This window comes from Corvus kubaryi, unplaced genomic scaffold (assembly GCF_017639235.1).
Source record: "Corvus kubaryi isolate FWS band 111438036 unplaced genomic scaffold, C.kubaryi_AGA036_p1.0 37385, whole genome shotgun sequence".
Classification (NCBI taxonomy): domain Eukaryota; kingdom Metazoa; phylum Chordata; class Aves; order Passeriformes; family Corvidae; genus Corvus; species Corvus kubaryi.
In genome coordinates this window covers 33,066,026-33,087,210 of record NW_024581127.1, presented here as the reverse complement: position 1 = coordinate 33,087,210, position 21,185 = coordinate 33,066,026, and the positions used below count along the sequence as shown (strand labels likewise).

At 43.9% G+C, this 21,185-nt stretch overlaps 3 protein-coding genes across 8 annotated transcripts in view; 2 read left to right on the top strand and 1 right to left on the bottom strand.

The window, feature by feature from the left end:
- Positions 1–11,704, top strand: part of AGO2 (argonaute RISC catalytic component 2) — a 57,138-nt gene extending 45,434 nt beyond the window's left edge. For both annotated transcript variants that reach the window (XM_042036550.1, XM_042036549.1), the window contains exon 19: positions 3–11,704. In XM_042036550.1, coding sequence (XP_041892484.1) covers positions 3–111 — 109 coding nt within the window. In that variant the 3' untranslated portion in view covers positions 112–11,704. The remainder of the gene's footprint in view (positions 1–2) is intronic.
- A 1,912-nt stretch (positions 11,705–13,616) lies between these two features.
- On the bottom strand, positions 13,617–16,183 carry CHRAC1 (chromatin accessibility complex subunit 1). Its single transcript, XM_042036552.1, has 3 exons — positions 15,957–16,183; positions 15,217–15,343; positions 13,617–14,460 (listed from the first exon to the last, which is right to left on the bottom strand). Exons 1-3 carry the CDS (start codon positions 16,092–16,094, stop codon positions 14,315–14,317), a joined length of 411 nt encoding a protein of 136 aa, XP_041892486.1. The 5' UTR covers positions 16,095–16,183; the 3' UTR covers positions 13,617–14,314.
- Positions 16,184–20,769: 4,586 nt separating this feature from the next.
- TRAPPC9 (trafficking protein particle complex subunit 9) overlaps positions 20,770–21,185 on the top strand; it is a 461,101-nt gene continuing 460,685 nt past the window's right edge. For 2 of the 5 annotated variants that reach the window (XM_042036521.1, XM_042036515.1), the window contains exon 1: positions 20,775–20,961. The gene's annotated coding sequence lies outside the window, so the exon portion shown is untranslated. Of the gene's footprint in view, positions 20,962–21,055; positions 21,087–21,185 lie in introns of those variants that run through there. The other 3 variants (XM_042036518.1, XM_042036517.1, XM_042036516.1) reach the window with 3 other exon arrangements.

The following is a 21,185-nucleotide window of genomic DNA, read 5'->3' as shown; positions in this document are numbered from 1 at the left end:
AGTGCTGAAGGAAGCCACACTTCTGGCCAGAGCAATGGCAGAGATCACCAAGCACTTGCTAAGGCAGTCCAGGTGCACCAGGACACGCTGCGCACAATGTACTTTGCTTGATGTGTTTTAATGTTCAGCGGCTCCGGACAAGGCAGGATTGGATTCACACCAGAGCAGCTGCACTTAGACCAACAGATGCCCCAGCCCAGGGACAGCCAGCTATGAGTTGATGCATCTTAATTCCTTTCTTTCCCATTGCAAGGAAGCCTTCCGTCCAGAATTTCAGACTTGATCACAAACTGCATTCTTCTACCAAACCCTCCTATTGTCGGAAATGTGGTTTGCCAAAAATCTCTGAGCTGCTTGCTATAAAACAGACCCAGATTTTATAATTAAATCAAGAGCTGCAATCTCAGGGCTTAGGGAAGAAAAACAAAAAACCAAACCAACAACCCAACCCACAAAACTCCTCATTCAGTTTGCTGTTCATTGAGTTGCTTTTGATAATTTGGAAAGATCTAATTCATACTAAGATTTGATGAGCTAAAACGCTGTGAATCAGCTTTTAATACAAAGGAAAGCAAAGCATCTTTTGAGTATTTATGAAGCCTTGATTATTCTGGATGCATTTACAAAATTTTTATTTTCAAAATAAGAGCGTGACAAAGTTCTGGTTTCTAATTGTCTTATAAAGATTATTCTCAGATTATTCTCTGCGTGTCTAAGGGCATATGTATTTTCTGAAGCTTGTTCTTGAATGTTTTTTATTGTGCTGCATTTTAAAATGTTTTTCGTAGACTAAAGATGAATATAAAAAAAAAACAAACCTGTAACTAAGCTTTTAATAGCTCCAGTTAGATCGGCAAAAGAGAATGTGCCATTCAAAAAATTTGTAAAGATTTTTTTTAAATCATACTGACAGCTAACTTTAGGATTTGTCATACAGGACTGTGACACTTACTTTCCAAAGTCTCTAAAGAATACGGGTCTGTGGTGATAAATACAGTACAATCCTTTTTCACTGTTGTTTGAGTTAATGTAAATTTTATATATGTTTCACAGTATTAATGTGATAGACTAGATGCTATTATTTATTTTTATTTACTAAGGAGTGCTCATCATACTTCTGTTAACATATCAAGAATGCTTTGAACTTAGAAAGTAAAATCCTTTTTGTGGGGACATTACTCTTCAAATGCAAAAAAAAAATATGCAATCGATGTGGTGAGAGGTCAGAGATGCAGCCAGTGTCTGTTGTAGCTTGGGATTTGCAGAAAGGCTTTTTCAACATGCACACAACACAGCAGGTTTTACCTCTGCGGTTCAGACGCACACAAGACCAACATCCTCCGTTCATTCAAGCACAAAACAATTGTATTTTATTTATATGTTGAGTAGTGGTGAAGCAGGAGCTCTGCTAGAGGAGAGTGGCTCGCTGGAAGTTAGGCAGAAGTCAGAGAATCTATGCAGTAAAGATAAAAATTAGGAAACTGAAGTTTACTTAGGGAGGGAAGTGAAACTCTCTTCATTATGCATAAGATCTGTAGGAGATGTGAGAGTTTGGCCATTCTCTTAGAAGAAGCATTAATTAAAACTGATAATTATTAGACAGATGCTTCTGTTAGTTTGCACACTGGATTCCTAAAAACCATAACACACATGTAAACCATTGCACTAATGACAATGCCATGAGCAGGTTTAGGAGAAAATGGAAAAAGCCCAGGAAAGTTGTTTATGCTGAGTTGATCTTGTTTGTTTTTCCATGGGATAACTGAAATGACATGCTGAGAGGCAGGTTGGAAAACCTTCATTCTCTTCCATTGATGGATTTTGTTTTGTCTTTTCCCTTTTCTCTGAGCAGCTGCTCAGTCTCTGTTTGGACACTTTTACCTCTGGCCACTGGGATGGGCGAGTAGCTTTAACCCATGCAGAGCTCTGGGCCACAGAGCAGGTCATCTGCGACTAGGTGGTGTTGGATAAGCTAGAAAATGCCCAACCTTTGCTGCATAAAGATTTTTAGGTACATAATTCCAGTTCAGATCTTCACCTTGTAGCAGTGTGTTGGTTGTCAGTGTTTTGTAGGTGAAATGTAGAACCTGTTAATGGAATAATTGTATTTGTTTCTCTTACTATTTGTTACTATTACTATTGTAATAGTATCACTATTCTAATTGGTGATTAGGCTGCTGGCTCAGAGTGTCTTCTTGGTCATAGTTCTATAAATTCAGATTTCTGTAAATTTGAAGCAAATCCTAGGTAGCATTGTCTGTCTTGCTGTGTGCCAGCGAGGTTGTACCTACCTCCCCTCAAGTACCCCTGAGCTGCAGATCCTCCCCTTGGTGGGTGTGTTGCACTTCTCTGTGTTTCCTTGAGAGCTTTCCTATTTCAGTGAAGATATTAATTTGGCAGAGTTTTATATAAGAATTATTTTTATATGGATTCTTCTTATCAAATAGGATAAAGATCATCCATTTTAAGACATCATTTAACTTATTTGCTGTCTGTTATGCAGAGACCTCTTGGATGTGAAATTCATCCCCCTCTTTCCACGGATATCTGGGACAAAGGAATTGTACAGGTGGTCAGATGGGGTGAGGAGAGCAGGATCTGTCTTGACCTCAAATCTCATTTCTGAAGCAGCCTGGGACTGCACTGCATCCTGTTTAAGATGTTTCCTTTGTAAGAGAGTTTTAGGCAGCTCCTTAATCTGAGAGTAGTTGTTGTTTGTGTATCCTCTTGGAATGAGCAGATATTCTGTGTAGCTTTCTTTCCCTAAGTATGAAGAACTTGGGATGTTTATGTGCATTTCAGGATGTTTTTACCTTTTACAGATCTTTCTAAGCCTCAAATAACTGCTAATCCTTTATGCCTTGGTGTCTCCCTCCTTTTCCCTCCCACCAGTGGTGAATTAGTGAATAATTTAAAACGTTAAAAAAAAACCAAACCCACTGATTAAGTACATGCTTTGTAAAGTACAGCATGCTGGCAGTCCAGCAGCTCTCCTTCTGGGAGTATTTTTAATATAAACTATGTATTCAAGAATGTCCAGAAAAACCCACCACAAACACCTAAGATCCCAGTATTATTTTTTATTCTGTACCTCCCACATGTCTGGTGTAGAGCAGAAACTTCTCAGGTCAACACAAAGGTCAAGAAGTCTCAGTCTCCCACAGGTTGCTGCTGGAGAAGTGCCAGCTGAGGTCACAGCTCTGAGTCTCTGGGTCACTGTGTAGCTCAGGTCAGCAATAACCAAATTTGTGCCACCCTTGGGCACTTGGGGCATTTTCCAGCCCATGCAAAGGAGTCCCACTGCAGAACCCCCAAAACCAGCATCAGCAAGTGTGAAATGCTCCTCTTGGCAGGTGACAAATACTGTCAGAAGACATGAAATACTGAAAAGTTAGGTTTTTTTCCTCTGATGTGCAAAATCTAATGCAATAATGGGGTTTGCTTAATGGTGGAAATTTCTGCTCCAGTGGCTGAACAGAGTAACGAGTCCATTCCATCTGTTCTAGCGCCCAGGAAACAACTGAGCTGATCCTTAGGAGCAATGTCCTGTTGGGAAATGCTGGAAGTAGGTGGATTTGTCTCTGCCTGTATGTGGCATTTAAGACAGCCCTATGCAATTTAACACTTGTGTGTGTGTGTGTGTGTGTGTTTGCACTGATGTACAGTGTGAGATCACTTGTTTTATTAGAGCTCCTTATTTTGGCTCGGTTTGCTTTAGAATATTTAACTTAGTGAATTACAATCAATGATCTTCCATGTAGAAGCTTTGGCACAGGAATTCCCTTGTTTCTTGATCTGTCAGGTAACAAATACCATTGATCTCTATCCAGGCCCCCAGGCAGCGTTCCCTGATAGTAAAGAAAAAAAAAAGGTTGTGAAGGTTTGGCTTTGATTCTTCCTCTCTCAATAACTCCTGCAGCCTTTGTCCATTGTAACAGAGTCTTGTTCTTGTTGGATCATTTTTATAAGACGAGGTATTTCCACAAGGATTTTCAAATTAAAACTTTTGGAGAGTAGGTGTGAGGAGTTCAGGGGTTTTTCTGAAAAGATTGAATTTTCTAAGATGCTTCTTAGTTTTTCTTTCTGACTCAAGTCATTGGGGCCCAAAGGCTTTTGATTAAATAGCAGACTCAGTCAAATAAGCATCTCTGGTGGCATAAATAACCCATAAGGGACCTTTTTTTTTAAAGACATCTTTGACATCTTTTACACACATTAACTAAACGAATGTAAGAAGAGTTCTCAGTATTTTTCACACTTGAGACCAGTGTAAAACTCACTTGTTTTCCTGTTTTTTTAATACTCTTCTCCTGCCATAGCATCTCTCTTTGTGTGGCTTTCCCCATTCCTAATGCAGGGCAGTCCTTTGTTTTTTACTTTTATATTCCATTTGGTAACATGCTTCTTGATGCACACATGCCATCTTTCCTAAGGAAAACTTCAAGTAGAAGGTAATTGCACTGATTTTTTGGGTTTTTTTAAACTCTTTTTACTGTATGATTTTTTTTTTTTTTTTGCATCTGTTGTGGCTCTTTGAAAATACTGTAAATAGTGCTCTGTACAGCAAATACTGAAATGCTGGGGATACCATTCCTTGTTATATATTCCAGAATCCTGCCATATTTTCCAGTGTTGATATACGAGCTTTGGTGTCAAATGCTGTTAGCCTTTGTTTGCATTATGGTGTTAATCCAAAGCACAGTTGCTTTATGACAGTGGAAATATTTAGGGTTTGTTGGAATTTATAAAACATTTCTTCCTTCTCTCCCCTGTGCACATTTCTGCCAGGCCACAGAGATGCATTTTTTCAGCTCTCACTGTGCTCGTTGTCTGTGCAAGGTTCAAATGCCAATTTTGGTATCAGTTAGGTGACTGATGACATTAATGTAATACCTGGATCATCAGCTGTACTCTCACAGGTTTTCCTTGGTTGCTCCAGCATCTGATTCTTGTGTCATAGAAGCAGAACCAGTGGATGTGGCAGAATTAGTGGAATTACAGGGATTTGGGATCCAGTTAGGATGTTTTGCTGTCTGTCCCTGCATGGTGTGGGACTGGGGAGTGCAGTGGATGTTTCAGTGCTCTGAGCTAAAGGAATGGTGTCACCTCTGCCCATGGATCTCCCGTCCATCAGCAGTTGCCTTTTGCTTCCATAACCCTCGGGGACAGGACAGACCCCAACTCCAGCCCCATTGTCTGATGTTAGGATGCAAACCATCAAGTCCTGCCTTCTGTTTCTGAGGGTAAATGACTGGAAAGATGCATTTTCTGAGAGGGTTTAATCCAGATTGTATGGGAGAGGGGTGCTGTGTGTGCTTGGTGTGGCACAGAATCTGTTTAATCTCATTTAGTGTTTCAGTTGCTTTGTCACTTCTTCGAAGTGTTAATTTGAATGTAATTACTTGGCCAAATCACTACAAAAGTGGGTTTGTGAGAATCTTTAGTTACAAAGCAGGTGCAGTTCAAGGCTACCTCCTGTGTTCCTTCACAGAAGAATTCATTGACGTGAACCTCCCACTAAGCAGCCAAAATGCTCCCAGAGGGACTGGATTTGTCCTGGTCTGTTCCTTCCTGGGAAGTGGCAGTGCCATACTGTGATCCTGGGTGGCTGCTCAGCCTTCCCTCTGTCTTCCAGAGGTGCCCCTGTGTATTGAGAGGGTACCAGACCTGGCAAGAGGCACATCTGGCACATCTGCTTCTGCTCAGGGTCAGTCCATCGCAGCAGCTCCCTCTGTGACCTGTCCCTTCACTTGAGTTTCTATACTGTTGTTTTCCAAATGAAAAATGTTTCTGTTCTTTACCTGTTGGCCAGAAAATGTCAGGTTTTCTCTGAAAATGACATGAAGGTGCTTGAAATATATTTTGAGTCTGAGGCAAAAAATAATTTAAAAATTATTTTTTAAATGTGTTTTTTAGATGAGTTGACATGCGACTGTAAGAGTGAAAATACTTTATTCCTTGCTTGGAAAATTAAAAACTTTAAAATGCAGGAAAAAAACCCAAACCAAACCATCAAAAAATAACCCCAAACCTGAGTATGTTCATCTTAGGACTGTTTAGTGTCAGTTCTGTGCAGAGCCTTGGCCAAAACTCAACCCTGACATAAGTGCACGTGGACTGAGGGTGCTTTAAGTGACCTGAAATGAAACTGTAGAAAACTGTGTTAATACATCAGAATTTTGTTTACAATTATTCCAAAAAAGCTTCCTCATCTCAGAACAAACCACTCTGCTGACAGAAATACCTGTTGGAGCACCGTGTGCTGGTGTGGTTTTGTAGCAGTGTTAAAGTTGATTTTTATTTAGAGGTAACAGGTCTTTGTGCTATGGATTTTGGCCTGTCACAGTGAGTTTCCTGGGATTCTGTGCTCCCTGCAATTTCCTTCCCTTAATCTCTGGCTGTAGATACTAATGGAGCTCATCCATGGCAGGGGATTGCTGATGTCCTGACTTTTGGGAGCCCAGATTTTGCAAGTGACTGAATAAACCATTATAAATCAGCTCATTAATAACTGAATGGGGCAAAATCCTGTCAGTTTGGTTCAGTTCTCAGTCATGATTTAACAAAGTCCCCCCAAAAGTGTGAAGTGCAGGGTAAATGGCTGCTTTGGAGATGTTTCACTATATTCTGCACTGCAGATCGAGGACACTATTGCTGGCAGGGCTTGCACTGTGCAGAGATGCTGAACAGCTCCTCTGTCTCTGATGGGAGCAGAGTTTTGTATACAGACAAGGCAGACCTGGGATCATCAGGAAGTTTAAGGAGCCCTGTGCTTGGTGCTGCTCATGCCATAGAGAAAAGAAAGACTGGGTACCCCAGCCCTTGGGGAAATGAGATGAGGAAGTGAGGGGAGACATTTCCTTGCAAAATTGCCAATTCAAGCACTTGTTCAGGTGACAGTTTAATTCTTAGTTTTCCTTCTGGCTTCCCTGCAAGTGCCCCTCAGAAATCCCCCCTGCTGCACCCATCTGCTGGCCCCATCCCAGAGGGGGAAGGTTGGTAGGGAGCTCCCCAAGTTGGTTTGTGGTGCCAGGGAGCTCTGACTTGGTTGGGGCCAGGACAGGGAGGGTTGAGAGGTTGGCAGGAGTCAGTTGTGGGAGTTCTGCAAGTGGCAGCACTACAGACCTGCAGCACCAGGTAAAGTCTGGCTGCTCCTTCCTCCCACCTAAATATCCCCCAAAAAAGCAATTCCTTTGGATTTATCCATTCGCTGCCTCAGCAGATGCATCCTAAAACTGCCTGTGGCTGCTCTTCCACCAACCAACCTCCCTGTGTGGTTTGAGGAGCCTTGGCTTGCATGGCAGTTCTGTATCAAAGGCAATAATCCTTTCCATGGGCTTCTTAGGAGTGCACAGGTTTTAGTTGCGTTTTTCTCCTCACATTTTGAATGTGCCGTTGTACCACGGGCTTTAGTTTTGTTTTTTTTTTCCTCCCTTTAAACACAACTAAACCACCTCCTGGAACAGCTGCTCTCTGCTCATCAGTGGGGATTGCAGATGCTGTCTGACCTGGGAGCAAGCCTAGGAGTTGTCCCCAAAATATAAATTTGAACTTTTCTGGTCATTTTATGGGGTTTTTTTGAGTGTGCTTGGCAAGTGTGAATGGTGAACAGGTCAGCAAGCAAGCTTGGGAGTTTCTAATCCCCTGGCTGGTGCTGTTTGTGTTTGCTTTGTTAGGTTGGATTTCCTGTCAGAAAAAAAAATTAAATAATGTGGACTTTTTTCTGTATTTGTCAGCTTTTCCTGGTTTTAAAGCCATGAATAGAGGAAGCTTCACTCGTGCCAGTATTTGTGAAATTGCATATTTTTGCCTGCCATGTACTTGGCTCAAAGCAGATGCTGTCTGGGCTTTATGAGCACCCCAAAACCTCAGCTGCTGTGGGTTGGATCAGACCTCTCAAGTACCAACATGAGATCCAGTGAATTTTGTTTCTAGATTTCCCCAAAGTTAATTCTGCATCAACTGTGAGGTGCTCAAACCTCACTGTTCTATAGCACTGTTTCTATGCTATAAAAACTATAAGGATTTGACCCAAATTTTGTCATTCCTGATACATTTTCTCGTGAAACTTAACATGACTGAGCCCTTCAATTGCTCATCTCATTTACACATGACAACTTTGTAATTGCATTTTAAAGAAAATAAGAGAAAAAAACCCAACTAAACCATCAAAAACCATTAAAAAGTAAGTTTCAGAATTATTTATCTTGGAAAATCAAATTTTCAATGAGGTGCAATGAGGAATTACATCTGGCAAAGCTCTGTGCTGTGCTGAAGACTGTTACCACTTGCTTTCTGTAATTTGTTGATGAAGTTTAGTAGATTTGCTAGATCTGTGTGTGTGTCCCTTGCTGTGTGTGTACACCCATGTGTGATAGGAAAGGGGACAGTATATAGGCTGTCTGTAAAAGCTAAAAAGGCAGTATTTGGCTGGCAATAATAAGCACAATTTCCGTGGCTTTTGCAGTATTTTATTAGTTGAACAATCACAAAGACTTCAACATTTAGGGCAGTTGATAAGTAAAGGTCCAGCTGTGGATTTCTGTGCAGCAGAGTGGTTAACTTGATCTTGGGAGGGTGAGATAGAAAACAGAATGTATTGATTAAATCCTTTTTTTTTTTTTTTTGCTTTAATTTTGGTACATTGCAAATTTAACTGACTTTATCTGCTAAGGTTTTTAATCTTTTTTTTTAATAGTATCAATTTTTTAAAATTATTTTTTATAAAATAACTGAAAAAAAAGAACCAAAAATCAATCCAGAAGCTTAATATTGTAAATGTTCCCTCCAATGAAAATGTTTCTATGACCATTTAAAGTTTGCTTTTTTTTTGAGAAAAAAAGAAAAAAGATATGATGTTAAGGTTGTTCCAAGTGGTACTAAATGTGTGTTGAGTAGTTTTGTGTGTGTGTTGCATCTCTGTGGAACTGTCTCGTGCTTGCAGTATATAAATGATGTAGTGCTGGCTGGGGGAGAGTAGCACTTGTAATGCAAAAACCAGACCCAGAATTACTCTCAGCTGACTCTGAAGGGCATCCCTGGCACTGTAGGATTTCCCGTGGAGGTTGGAGGCATCACTTGGCAGTGCTGGGGGGTCACAGGGGGGTGGAATCAATCCATTGCTTCTCTCGCTGCCGTAGGTGAGCACTTGCATGATGCTGTGTGGCCACGCCACTTTAAACTAAGCCTTAACTAAATGATAAATGTGTCAGATTTCTCTCTCAGAGTATGCAAAAATACTGTTTAATGACAGGAGGATGTTCCTGTAGAGCTTCAGTGTTAGTAAAGGAAGTCTCCTGGCCTGAGAAATAAGGGATGCCTGTAGCTGTCTGTACTGTGATGCCTCTTTGGGCGCTGGCTGTTGAGGCCTCTTGGGCCTTCCTCCAGCAGCTGACCCCAAACAGGCTTTCCCAAATCCCAAGCTTTTTGTTGTCCTTGTTGTCAGACACATTCTCCTCCCTCCCCCTGCCAGCAAATCTCTGCCTGAAGGAGGATTGTGATTTAACACTTCAAATTTTACATCCCAAAAAAAGCCATTCTTGAGTTCCACGCTTGCTTCAGGTAGGTGCCACCGATTCCATTTCTTATGACTGACATAGGATCCTTAAAACATTTTAAATAGAGGCAAAAAAAAGTGTTGGGGACCCAGCTTGCTTTTATTTTAGTATTTTTTTTTCCAATTTGGATCTACCTCATGTAACCAGTTGGGTGCTAATTACTCAAATTGTCAAGGAGATTTGACAAAGGCGACCAAATCGACCCCAACCATGGCCCAAAACCTTGGGTTTCTTGTTCTGAGACAACAATCTTGGATTTGAGTTCTATTCTTTGTGCCTTTGTGTTTTTTTTCCCCAGTGCACAACAATCAAAACTCATCTTGATTAAAAACAGCAAATGGATTTTAACCATGCCACAAAAAACTGAATTTGAAAGTATTTTTCGGTGTAGCAAGTTGTAAAATAAAGTATCACAGCTGACCTAGGCAAAGAGAAATACCCAATAAAGAAGGTTTTGGAAATGTTTAATCCTGACCCCAGATCTCTACATCTCTGTGTCTCTATGTATGCATATAGCACACAACTTTGTGTGTATATGTGTATATATATAAATATAAAATGGATACATGTGTAAGGGTGAGGGAATAAAACATCATTGACCTTTCCACAGTTTTGTATGTAACAGTTTACAACAATGTGTAACTTTTTTCTACTATGTGAACCTTTTTTACTCAAAAAGAATTCCTTTTCGGAAAGTTTTAAGTTGTGATACGCTATCATTTTTTGAAGTTTAATAAATTTTTTTAAAATCCACTTTTTACCAGTACCTACTACACAGGGGGACTCTTTGCTGTAAAACTGTATTTAGTTTAAATATTAAAAGAAAAAAAAAATCAATATATGGGATTGTAAAAGTGCTGACATTCCATCATGGCAGGACTTCCAAGCTGTTTCCTAAGGCTTTCTGTTGCAGAGAGACTCGAACAAAAGGAAAATGCCTGTGTTCAGTGTTTTTATAAAACTGCTCCATCAGGTCTAGACTTAAGCTATATTTTCTAAAGCCTAATCATCCTTTAATATGCTGCAGATAAATGATCAGCATGGTTGCACTTTCTCAGTAATAATGTTTGCCCTGCAATTGGCTCATGATAAGAACTTTAGTTTTTTAACAAAACCAATCGTACTTTGGGCAGAAGGTAATATTTATATAGGTACCTCAAGATAAAAAAAAAAAAAAAAAAAAAAGAGCCTGAATATGCTGCATTTTGTTTCTTTAACATTTTTCATGTAGCATTTGTTTGGTTTTCTGGTTTTTTAGGAGATGACTTAGCTACCTGTTTGCTTTGGGGGACCCCAGTAGCATTTTAGGCCATTGTATTCCTTGGGTCTCGCAGAATGTAGTATCCTGCCTTGGGATCATGCAGAAGTTTGGGATGGGATGTGCCCTGCAGTGTGTACACACAGGGAGGGGGACCATGGGAATTCGCTTTATAGACTTCAGGAAAAGGAGGAAAAGGATACTATATTCCTAAAACAGACAATACATGTTCCTAATCTTAATTCTGTTGTATTTGGTTTTGCTCTTTCTGCTTTCTTGCCTCTTTTCTCAAATACGAGTGTGGAAAGGGGCAGTTTTTTAATGGGGACACAGTGACCTGCCCCATTGGTGGGTGTTTTGGGGGTCATTCCCCAAATCCATGGGTAAGAGCAGTGCCCCACGTTGGAGCAGGACTCTCCTGCTCTCTGCCCACTCCCTACTGCAGGTCCACCCTCTACTCCTTCATTTCCGAGTCGGTGAAAATCTAAAAATGTGCAGAGATGGGGAATTTTTTGTTGAGAACTGTTGAAGGAAGCTTCAAAGGCTGTGAAATTGAGCATTTATTGTCATGTTTTTAAGCTTAGGTGGGTCCTTTTCCAAGTTTGTTTTACAGCTTGCAAGGTAAAATAGTTTGCACTACTTTTGCAATAAACTCATGAAAAACCTAACAGGTTCTGTTCTGGTTTCTTACTGTATGTATACAACTAATACTAAAGATTTAGCAGAGTGTTTTTCACCTCAAAACATAAGACTTGTAACAAGCTCAGAATGCTGTAATTCCTGACAAAATAATGATGTGAATGATATTTTATAAAGTTATTTTGTATGGTGTCAATTTTGTTTTGCCTCATAGTATGTCAATAAAATAAAATTCCTCATCTTTACAAGAGATTGTTTCATGTCTTTTCATTTAATATTTGACCATTTTCTGCAGTTACTTGTGCACTGTGAGACTGTACCAAAATCCCTGGTCCCATTGGCCTCCCTTGCATTTCACCCCTTAGTTGTGTTCTTGAAGTTTCCCTGTGCTCCCACCTGCTCTGTGCCCAGCCAGAGACAATCCTTGCTGCTTTAACTGCTTATAAGGTGTAATCCTGGAATTGTTTATGGAAGATGAACATTTTGGAAACCACTTGCCTGAAATGCCTTTTTTTTTTTTTTTTTTTTTCTGAGTGTATCCCTACAGTGATCAATTTTTAAATAAAGAAGATGTAGCACCTGGTGGTGATTATAAAGCATCCAACAGCATTGCAAGGATGCCAAGGAGCTTCCTTTGGGAGCCCAACTCTGCAAACAGATTGGTTTTACTCAATATTATGAAATACTGTCAGAGCTGTCTCTTCCCTTTATTTTTTCCCTTGTTTTTGAACCACTGCTTTGAATTGGATGAGGTTTTGCTCTGTGTCAGGCTCTTGGGGAAAACAAATAACCCTTCACTGCTTTGATGGCAACAAGCTTTGGCAGATGCAGGGCCTTGGAGCAGGCTGTGGCAAATTTTGGCTGCTCTGACATTCCCATTGAGGATTCTGGCTGAATGAATCCAGAAGGGTGTGCAAATTCTTTTGGTCTCAGTAATTCACAGAATATGTTCATCATCCCCCAGGAAACTTCTAAGAGGGATGAAATATGGCGATTTATACTTACTAACCCCAGTTCTTTTGTCATTTTGGCAAGTTTAGGAAACTTCATGTCCTTTGAGCAGCACTGGCTGGGGAAGGATCTCACAAGGTGGTGTTGTAGGGGGAAAAAAGAAACATGTCTATAATAATAGTAATTCATTCTGGCAAGCATCCCCTGGCCTGTGTTCCACTGCCTAAAATCCCAGAACACCTTAAACAGGTCAAGATACTTGGTCACTTTTGAGGAAGTTCATGTTAAATGATGCAGTTTGACAGAAGAGAGGAAATAGGATGAGAAAGCTCATGGGTTGAGATACAGACAGTGAGCTCACTGAGCAGTTGCTGTCATGGGCAAAACAGACTCGACTGGAGGGAAAATTATATAATTTACTGACATTAAATGGAATCATATAGTGAGAAACTAAGTCAGAAATTAAAACCCCTTTCCACCCCTTTTCCAGACAACATTTCCCCTTTTCCCTCTTGCCTCCTCTCTCCAGGGTGCAGTGCTGGGGATGGGGCTGTGGTCGGACCCCTGCCAGGGCTGGGAGGACGTTCCTCTCTTTGGCTGTGACCCACCCAAGGTAACCATGGTTCAGGTATTTGCTTGTTGCCCTCATCCCTGTTTATGCTGGAGAATTACTGTGCAATTTTGTGCTGGTGTATCTCTTTTTCTTTCCCAAAAAACTGTCACCCCCCAAACAGCATTCCATGCTCAGTTTCCCACACATCTCCATGCACTTTTAATATTTTAAAAAAAAGCACAAACCAGCTCTTTCAACAACGGTGTAGTTCCGCCTTTACCCACTTGGGAATTTCCCCAGGGATCCAGCCCCGCTCAGCACTCACTGCAGCATTCCTGGTACAGTATGATTTTCATTTATGGTAACTTCAGGGAATTTTTTTACAGTGCAACATCCTCTGATCTTTACCCTGCCCTCCAAATTAGGGTGTTGCTTGAGTCAAATTTCCAGCTGGTTTTCTGCCCAGCTTTTTTGGAGTGGGAGGTTCTTATTCCCTGTCAACATTCCAGTACTTACCTGGGACATTCCTCACAGCTGGGGAAAAGATCTCAGTCACTTCTCTCTCTCAGAGTGACCGTGACACTCTGCAGACATTGCCACACTGACCACGAGTGTGACTGAAGCTGGAAAGAACTACAGGAAATTTCTGCATCCATTGTCAGTTTTCATACAAAATGTTTATTTTAAAAAGTTGCATGTAAAGTTCTGCACAAGATGGTTGCCATTTCTGTAGTATTAAAAAAAAAAAAAAAAACAAACCAAAACCAAATGAAAAATCCATCTCTGTCACTCACATGGCAAAGGAGCTGCTCATTCTGAAGAACCCACAATTAACAGACTTCAATGTGCATTTTGGCAGGAGAAACTGCAGAAGTGGAGTTCATTCAGGAAAAGGGCTCTAGATGCAAGTATTTACATAATTTTCTATCCCATTTACCACCACAGCTACAGAACCACATTAGCCCTTGGGATGGATCTCCTCCTCTACCACGTTTTAGTGCCCACATGGCTGTTTTTACAGACTTTTTTCATGGACTTGGTCCACTTTTGGAGCTTTTGAACTGAAATCTGCTCTAAAGAAATTTTAAATTTGGGTAATGATTGTCTGACAAAGCAACTTCAAATCATCTGACCAAGCTCTGCTGTCAGGTTTGCACTGTCTCTTCCTACCCTGCCGTGTTTCTGAGGGAAGAATTCCATTCTCCAACGAGTATGAAGTTCAATTTCTAAACTTCTTTAAGCAAAAGCAGATGGCTCAGTGTATAAATAAATCCAGCATCTGGATTCTCAGTCACAAAAATAACATCCTTTATACAATAGAAAATGGATCAACTATGAAACAATTTTCCATTGGCCTTAAGATCCAACACTGTCACCAACAGCTTCATCTTCATCCTCTTCCTCCTGACCCTCGTCATCGTCTTCCCTCACTTCTCCATCTCGCTTCTCTTTTTCAAGCATTTTTAGATACTTGCTAGCTAGGATCTTCTTTGGCAAGATATCTGGAAGGCAGAATTGTGGCTTTTATAGTCTGTTTGAACACTTGTATTGCCTCATTAATATTATTGCATCCAAACCACTAATGAGCCAAAAAGAAATATTAATATTTTTAACAAACCTTAAGTGAATAACCAGGTAAGTTGGTCTGACCTACACAGCTGTAAGAATAGGAGGGAGCTACCCACTTATGGTACCAGTAGCCCAAGATAAGGACTCTATTTAATGACTGATTACTGGCAACTATCTTTACGGTCTGCTGACGTAAATTATTTGATGTAAAACTGAGTGCTCAACTGCCTTAGATCCAACAAGCCATTAATATAAAACCCAAGTATCAGTAAAAACACGTGTGTGTGTTTATATCTAAAAGGAGAGAGGGACCATACAATGAAGCTCTTTTTCTCAAAATTTACAGATTCCTACATGTCATTTTTGGTCCACGTAACTTCTCACCTAAAGATGTGCAATGATCTTCTTTCACAGGCCTAAAGCTTTCAGATGGAACTGCTGGAATTTAAGAAACGCCTAAGGTAATATCCTGAGAACTGTATATAGTATAACTGCATAATTTAGAGGCAAGCAGAAAAATCCCCATTCACAAATAAATATTCTTAGTGACGTAGTTTATGAGTTCCAGTTGAATGCTATGCAGGAGATCAATGACCAGTAGGAAAACTGGGTCCTCACAAAACAGAGCATTAAGAGCAAGATTTCATTTTCCAAAGCAGACACTGGATTTACCCTTATGCTATCGATACCTGCAAGGAACTGAAAAGTCTCACACTCTTCTGCTGTATGAGACAGGTCAGTGTAAGTCAGAGCATTCTTCTCCTTCCCTCTGCCGTGTTTGTAGGAGTATGTAGCCAAATACTGAACAAAAAGCTCCTAAAAATTAAAACAAAACTGAGTAGTCAGACTAAGAATTCACATATATAGTTGATCCCTATCTAAAGGCAGAAGCACCATATTTAATTGCACATACACTAGGCACAGTGCAGAAACTCATTAAATTTGAGTAGCTGAAGGGAGTCTAAAGGAAGGATGGAGAGAGACTACTTACAAGAGCAAGTAGTGACAGAACAAGGGGGAATGGCTTCGAGCTGACAGGAAGTAGGTTTAGATCAGATATTAGGAAGAAATTCTTCCCTGTGAGGGTCGTGAGGTCCTGGCACAGGGTGCCCAGAGAAGCTGTGGCTGCCTCATCCCTGCAAGTGTCCAAGGCCAAGTTGGACGGGGTTTAGAGCAACCTGGTCTAGTGGAAGGTGTCCTATCCCATGGCAGGGGTTTGGAAACAGATTTCTTTAGTTCCTCCCAACACAAACCATTCTGTGATTCTGAACTCGGGGCAGCTTTAAGGTCAGTTCAGTCTCGGGATGCGGACAGAGAAGGGAAGCGGGAGCCCGGCCCGGGCCCGCGGGAGCGCTCCGAAGGCAGAGGCCCCTCAGCCGGGGAAGGGAGGCGCGGGGGAGCCCGAGGGCAGGGCAGGGCGAGCCGGTACCGTGGCCTTGGCGGTGAGAAACAGCGCGTCCTGGTTGATGCTGGAGACCTCCGGGGAGCTCTTCATGATGACGCGGATCCTCGACAGGGGCAGCGACACCAGACGGTTCTCGGTACCGCTCAGCCGCGCCGCCGCCATCTCAGCCCGTCCCCGCGGCACCGCGGGCACGGCCCGCCGGGAGCTGTAGGCGGCGGCTGCCGGGACTACAGCTCCCTACAGCACCGGGATCCGCCTAGGACCCGCCCGCCGCCGGGACTACAGCTCCCTACAGCACCGGGACCCGCCTAGGACCCGCCCGCCGCCGGGACTACGGCTCCCTGCAGCATCGGGACCCGCCCCCGCCGGGACTACGGCTCCCTACAGCACCGGGATCCGCCTAGGACCCGCCCGCCGCCGGGACTACAGCTCCCTACAGCACAGGGACTACAGCTCCCTATTTTACCGGCGCCCGCCCGCAGCCGCGGTTACGGCTCCTTGCAATACAGCTCCCCACACAGGGACTCGCCCGCCGCCGGGATTACGGCTCCTTGCAATACAGTTCCCCACACAGGGACTCGCCCGCCGCCGGGCAGCGCCTCCGGTTCCCGCCTCCCTGTCCGCGGGTCCGGGGGCACCCGGGCACGCTGAGGCTCCGGCTGCCGAGTCCCTTCACAGAATCACAGACTCAAGTAGGCTCGAAAAAGATCTCTGAGATCATCGAGTCCAACCTGCGACCGATCACCAGGTGCTTGTAGAATGGTAAGGTCACACGCCTGAGCCTCCTTTTCTCTAGGCTAACCACCCCCAGCTCCCTCAGCTGCTCCTCATTAGACGTGTGCTCCAGCCTCTCCCCAGCTCTGTTGCCTTTCTCTGGACATGCTCCAGCACCTCAATGTCCTTCCTGAATTTAGGGGCCCAGAACTGGACTCAGGATTTGAGGTGCGGCCTCACCAGTGCCCAACATAGAGGAACAATCACCAACCATCCTGTCCTGCTGTCGACACTATTGCTGTCACAGAATGCCAGGATGCAACCGGCCTCTTTGCCCACCCGGGCACATGCCAGCTCATGTTCACCCGCGGTCAACCAGCACTTCCAATCCTTTTCTGACAGCTCCTTTTGTGCTGAGCAGCTTTCCAGTCACTCTTCCCACCTGGATGGATTCCTGCTGCCCCAGCGCAGGTGGGAGTAGCCTTGGGGCTTCCCCTTCCTCACCCCCCTCATCGTGGCTCTTCAGCCCAAGGCTGGCAGAGGAGTGTGGGGAACTTGTTTTTAATGGCAACTGGGCATCTCCTGTGTGTATTCTGATTACAGGCCAGCTGGCCACAAAATTGTTAACCAAACTGTAATTACAGGCTGCTCAACACCTCTGCTGCTGTAGTACAGTACCAGGGAATACGTGTGGTCATCCTGACACTTGTTAGAGCTGTGGGGAGGTGTGGAGGGCATGTGTAAACTATGAAGTGATGATGGGGCTGCATCTTCAGTATTAACACATTCCCCATGTTTATGCTGTGTGCCTGCTGCATAGGAAGGTTGTACCATGCTTGTGGATGGGGTTTTGCTGCTGGGAACGTTGGCTCCAGAAATTCACCTGTGCCTGTTTGGGTAAGAGCTGCAGGGCGAGTGAGCACTTCCAGAAGTGGTGACACATCATTTGCATAAATTCATTAATGGTTTCAATAAAAAAGTTTCCAGTATGCTTTACAAACAACATGCCTGATGGTTTGTATTGGTAAGAAATCTGCTAAGGCCATTAAATTACCTCTACTTAGTATGAGAGGGAAGAGCAGGAGCTTTTTCAGAATACACAATAATAATTCACATGGAATTTAGGGGAGAAAGGAGTGTACCCATAAAGAATCATTAAATGGAAAACACAGGGAGTTTATTGACTGAATGTTATTATCTTATATAGAATTTGCCCAGTGCATAAGGACAAGGCTACAGATGATACTGATTCATTAATAAAATATAGCACCGTAAGCAGCTGCAAGCACCTTGGTGCAAGGATAACACAGTATATGATAAAATTCCAAAATTATTGTATTTGGGGACATCATTTATAGTTAGCTATTGCTGATTATCTCTTAGGCTGTATAATTCCCTTGAGGTTAGAACTTTTGTGAGGCCATTCTGTGTATGGTATATCGGAAGGGAAGCACAAATATCCTGGGATGCTGCATGGATGTCTGGAAAGCTTGGTTTCTTTCTTCATCCTTACCGTCTTGTGACATCTTGTGGAGACAGCTGACATTACTCCGACAGTGAGTTTCTTATAAATACTGTCAGAGACTGTTATGATTTCAATTTACAAATAAACCCTTGTCAAACTACCAAGATTTCTGAGGGTATTGAGCTTGGTGGTGGGAAAGCACAGGGGAGGGACCTTCTGAGCTGCTCAGAGCTCCTCTTTGCCCTGCTGCCAGCTGAGAGCTTGCCAGGTGTAGTTGCCTCTGTGAGTCACTGTCTCCCAGCAAAGGGACAAAGGGAGCAGGAGCTGCCCCTGGCAGAGAAGGGAGGCCCTGAGTGACCGGACTGAGCACACCCCATCCCTCTCTGGCCCTGAGGTCGTGCTGCTGTTGGGGTTGGTCAGCCTCTGTCTGGGACTGTGAGTCCAGCTTGTGCTTCTTGTCTCTCCTCCTCCTTTCCCTCTGGGCAATGTTGCCCATTTCTTGGAAGATAACTGAAGGTCAAGGCTAAAGCTTGTTCAGTTCCTTTTATGCTGTTGTTTCCCACACGTCTCCCAAACTGGCGGAGCCCAAGGGGAGAGTAGAGACCTGCCAGGAGCCCACAGCTTGTGCCACAGTGGCTGAGGAGACCTGAAAAGAGGTTGTAGCCAGGTGAGGGTTAATCTCTTCTTCCAAGTAACAAGTGACAGGACAAGAGGAAATGGCCTCAAGTTGTGCCAGGGGAGGTTTAGGTTGGATATTAGGAAAAATTTCTCCACCAAAAGGGTTGTCAAGCATTGGAACCATCTGCTTAGGGAAGCGGTTGAGTCACCATCCCATGAGGGATATAAAAGACATGTAGATGGGGCTCTTAGGGGCATGGTTAGATGTGGCCTTGGCAGTATTAGGTTGGACTTGATGATATTCATGGTCTTTTCCAACCTAAATGATTCTACGATTCTACCTAAATGCAATTGCTCACCTAAATTTTTCAAACACTGCAAGTTCTATTGAAGTTAATCTGTTGGTGTGCCACTACTTTAAGTCATGACATTCCCCCTAAGGAAAGGCTGCAATAAGGCGTTCCTGGACCCTTCTCTTCTCCAGGCTGAGCAACCCAAACTCTCTCAGGCTGTCTCCATAGGAGGGGCACTTCAGCCTTCTGACCATTTCCATGGCTTCCTTTGGACTTGCTCTAAGAATACCATGAGTTTTTTGTGTCCTGGGGATACCAGACCTGGATGCAGCACTGCAGGTGAGGTCTTGTGGATACTAAAAAGCTAGGAGCAGAGGAATTTTCCAGCTGCTGCAGCATCCTGTGAAGTTTTTCTTTCTCATGCAAGCTAGCTGAGAAACAGTTTGAGGATTTTGTAAACCAAGGCTCTATCTTGCACCTGCAAACTTGTTTTCCAAGTATTATCATGGTACACTGAAGAAAATATTTTGAATAGGTGTTATAGCATTCCAGCAATCACCCTGAGATGTGGATGGTCAAGTGACCAATGGTGTCATACCACCCTTGCGAACGAAGCTATATAAACTGATTTATATAATTAAATAAGGGCCATTTAGCCACTTATCCTGAAACTGGACTCGTGTCATTTTTCACCATTCTTGGTACAACAGCGACAAGGTCTCACCAGAGCAGAGCAGAGGGGCAGAATCCCAATCCCCTCCCCCACCTGCTGCCCACACTGTGGGATCAGCCCAGGTCATGTTTGGCTCTCTGGATGCAAGTGCACATAGCTGGCTCCTGTCCAGCCTCTCATCCACCAGCACCCTAAGGTCCTTCTTTTTGGGGCTGCTCTCAATCCACTTATTCCCCAACCTGTGTTGATACCAGGAGGTGCTGACCCAGGTGCAACATCTTGCATTTGGCCTTACTGAACATCATTAAGGTTCCCACATCCTCCACCAGAAACGCACCTGAACTCTCATACAAGGCTCATACTTTGGAGTTTTCATACTTCCAGAGTTTTCAAGATTTTTGCATTTAAGCTACATGACTGAGAAATCCTCTCAGAGGAAGATCTCTCTTCTCAAGGAGGCTCAGGGGAGATCTCATCGCTCTCTATAGTAAGCTTAAAGGAGGTTGTAGTGAGCCAGGGTCGGTGTCTTCTGCTATGCCAACAGTGTGAGGACTAGAGGAAACAGACTTAAGCTGAGACAGGGAAGATTCAGATTAGATATTAGAAAAAAAGGGGGAAAAAAAATCACTGTTCAGGTGGTCAGACAGTGGAATAGACTGCCCAGGGAGGTGGTAGAATCACCATTCCTGGAGGTGTTTAAAAGGCATTTGTCTGCCAATGTGGTTTAGGGGTTACAGTGGCAGTGCTGGGTTGACAGTTGGACTGGATGATTCTATGACACCAGACCAGTTTCGGGTTTGGGAATGCCAGGAAGGATCACTTCGTTCTAAGAGCTAGAGCCCTTTAAGTTTTCATAGAGTCGGCTGGAATTCACCACCCAGAAGATTCAACCATTCATTCACTCGTCCTAACGCGTTCCTCATGAAGGAACGCCTCGTGTTTACAGGCAGAGGTTTCCAGTCCCCGTGGAAGCCCCGGGACCGACACCGCGGACGGCAGCGGAGAAGCGCCGCGCTCCCCTCGCGGCCCTCCCGCCACGGCCCGGCGCGCATGCGGGGCGGAGCGGCCACTGCCGTCAGTTCCGGCGGCAGCGGGGCGGCAGCGGGGCGGCTCCTGTCCCGGCTGTGAGTGCCGCTTCCCTGCTTACCGCCCGCCAGCCGCGTCCCCCTGTCCTAGAGCGGTTCCTGTCCCGGCTGTGAGTGCCGCTTCCCTGCTTACCGCCCGCCAGCCGCGTCCCCCTGTCCTAGAGCGGTTCCTGTCCCGGCTGTGAGTGCCGCTTCCCTGCTTACCGCCCGCCAGCCGCGTCCCCCTGTCCCGGCTGTGAGTGCCGCATCCCTGCTTATCGCTCGGCAGCCGCGTCCCCCCGTCCTAGAGCGGTTCCTGTCCTCGCTGTGAGTGCCCCGTCCCCCCGTCCTAGAGCGGTTCCTGTCCTCGCTGTGAGTGCCCCGTCCCCCCGTCCTAGAGCGGTTCCTGTCCTCGCTGTGAGTGCC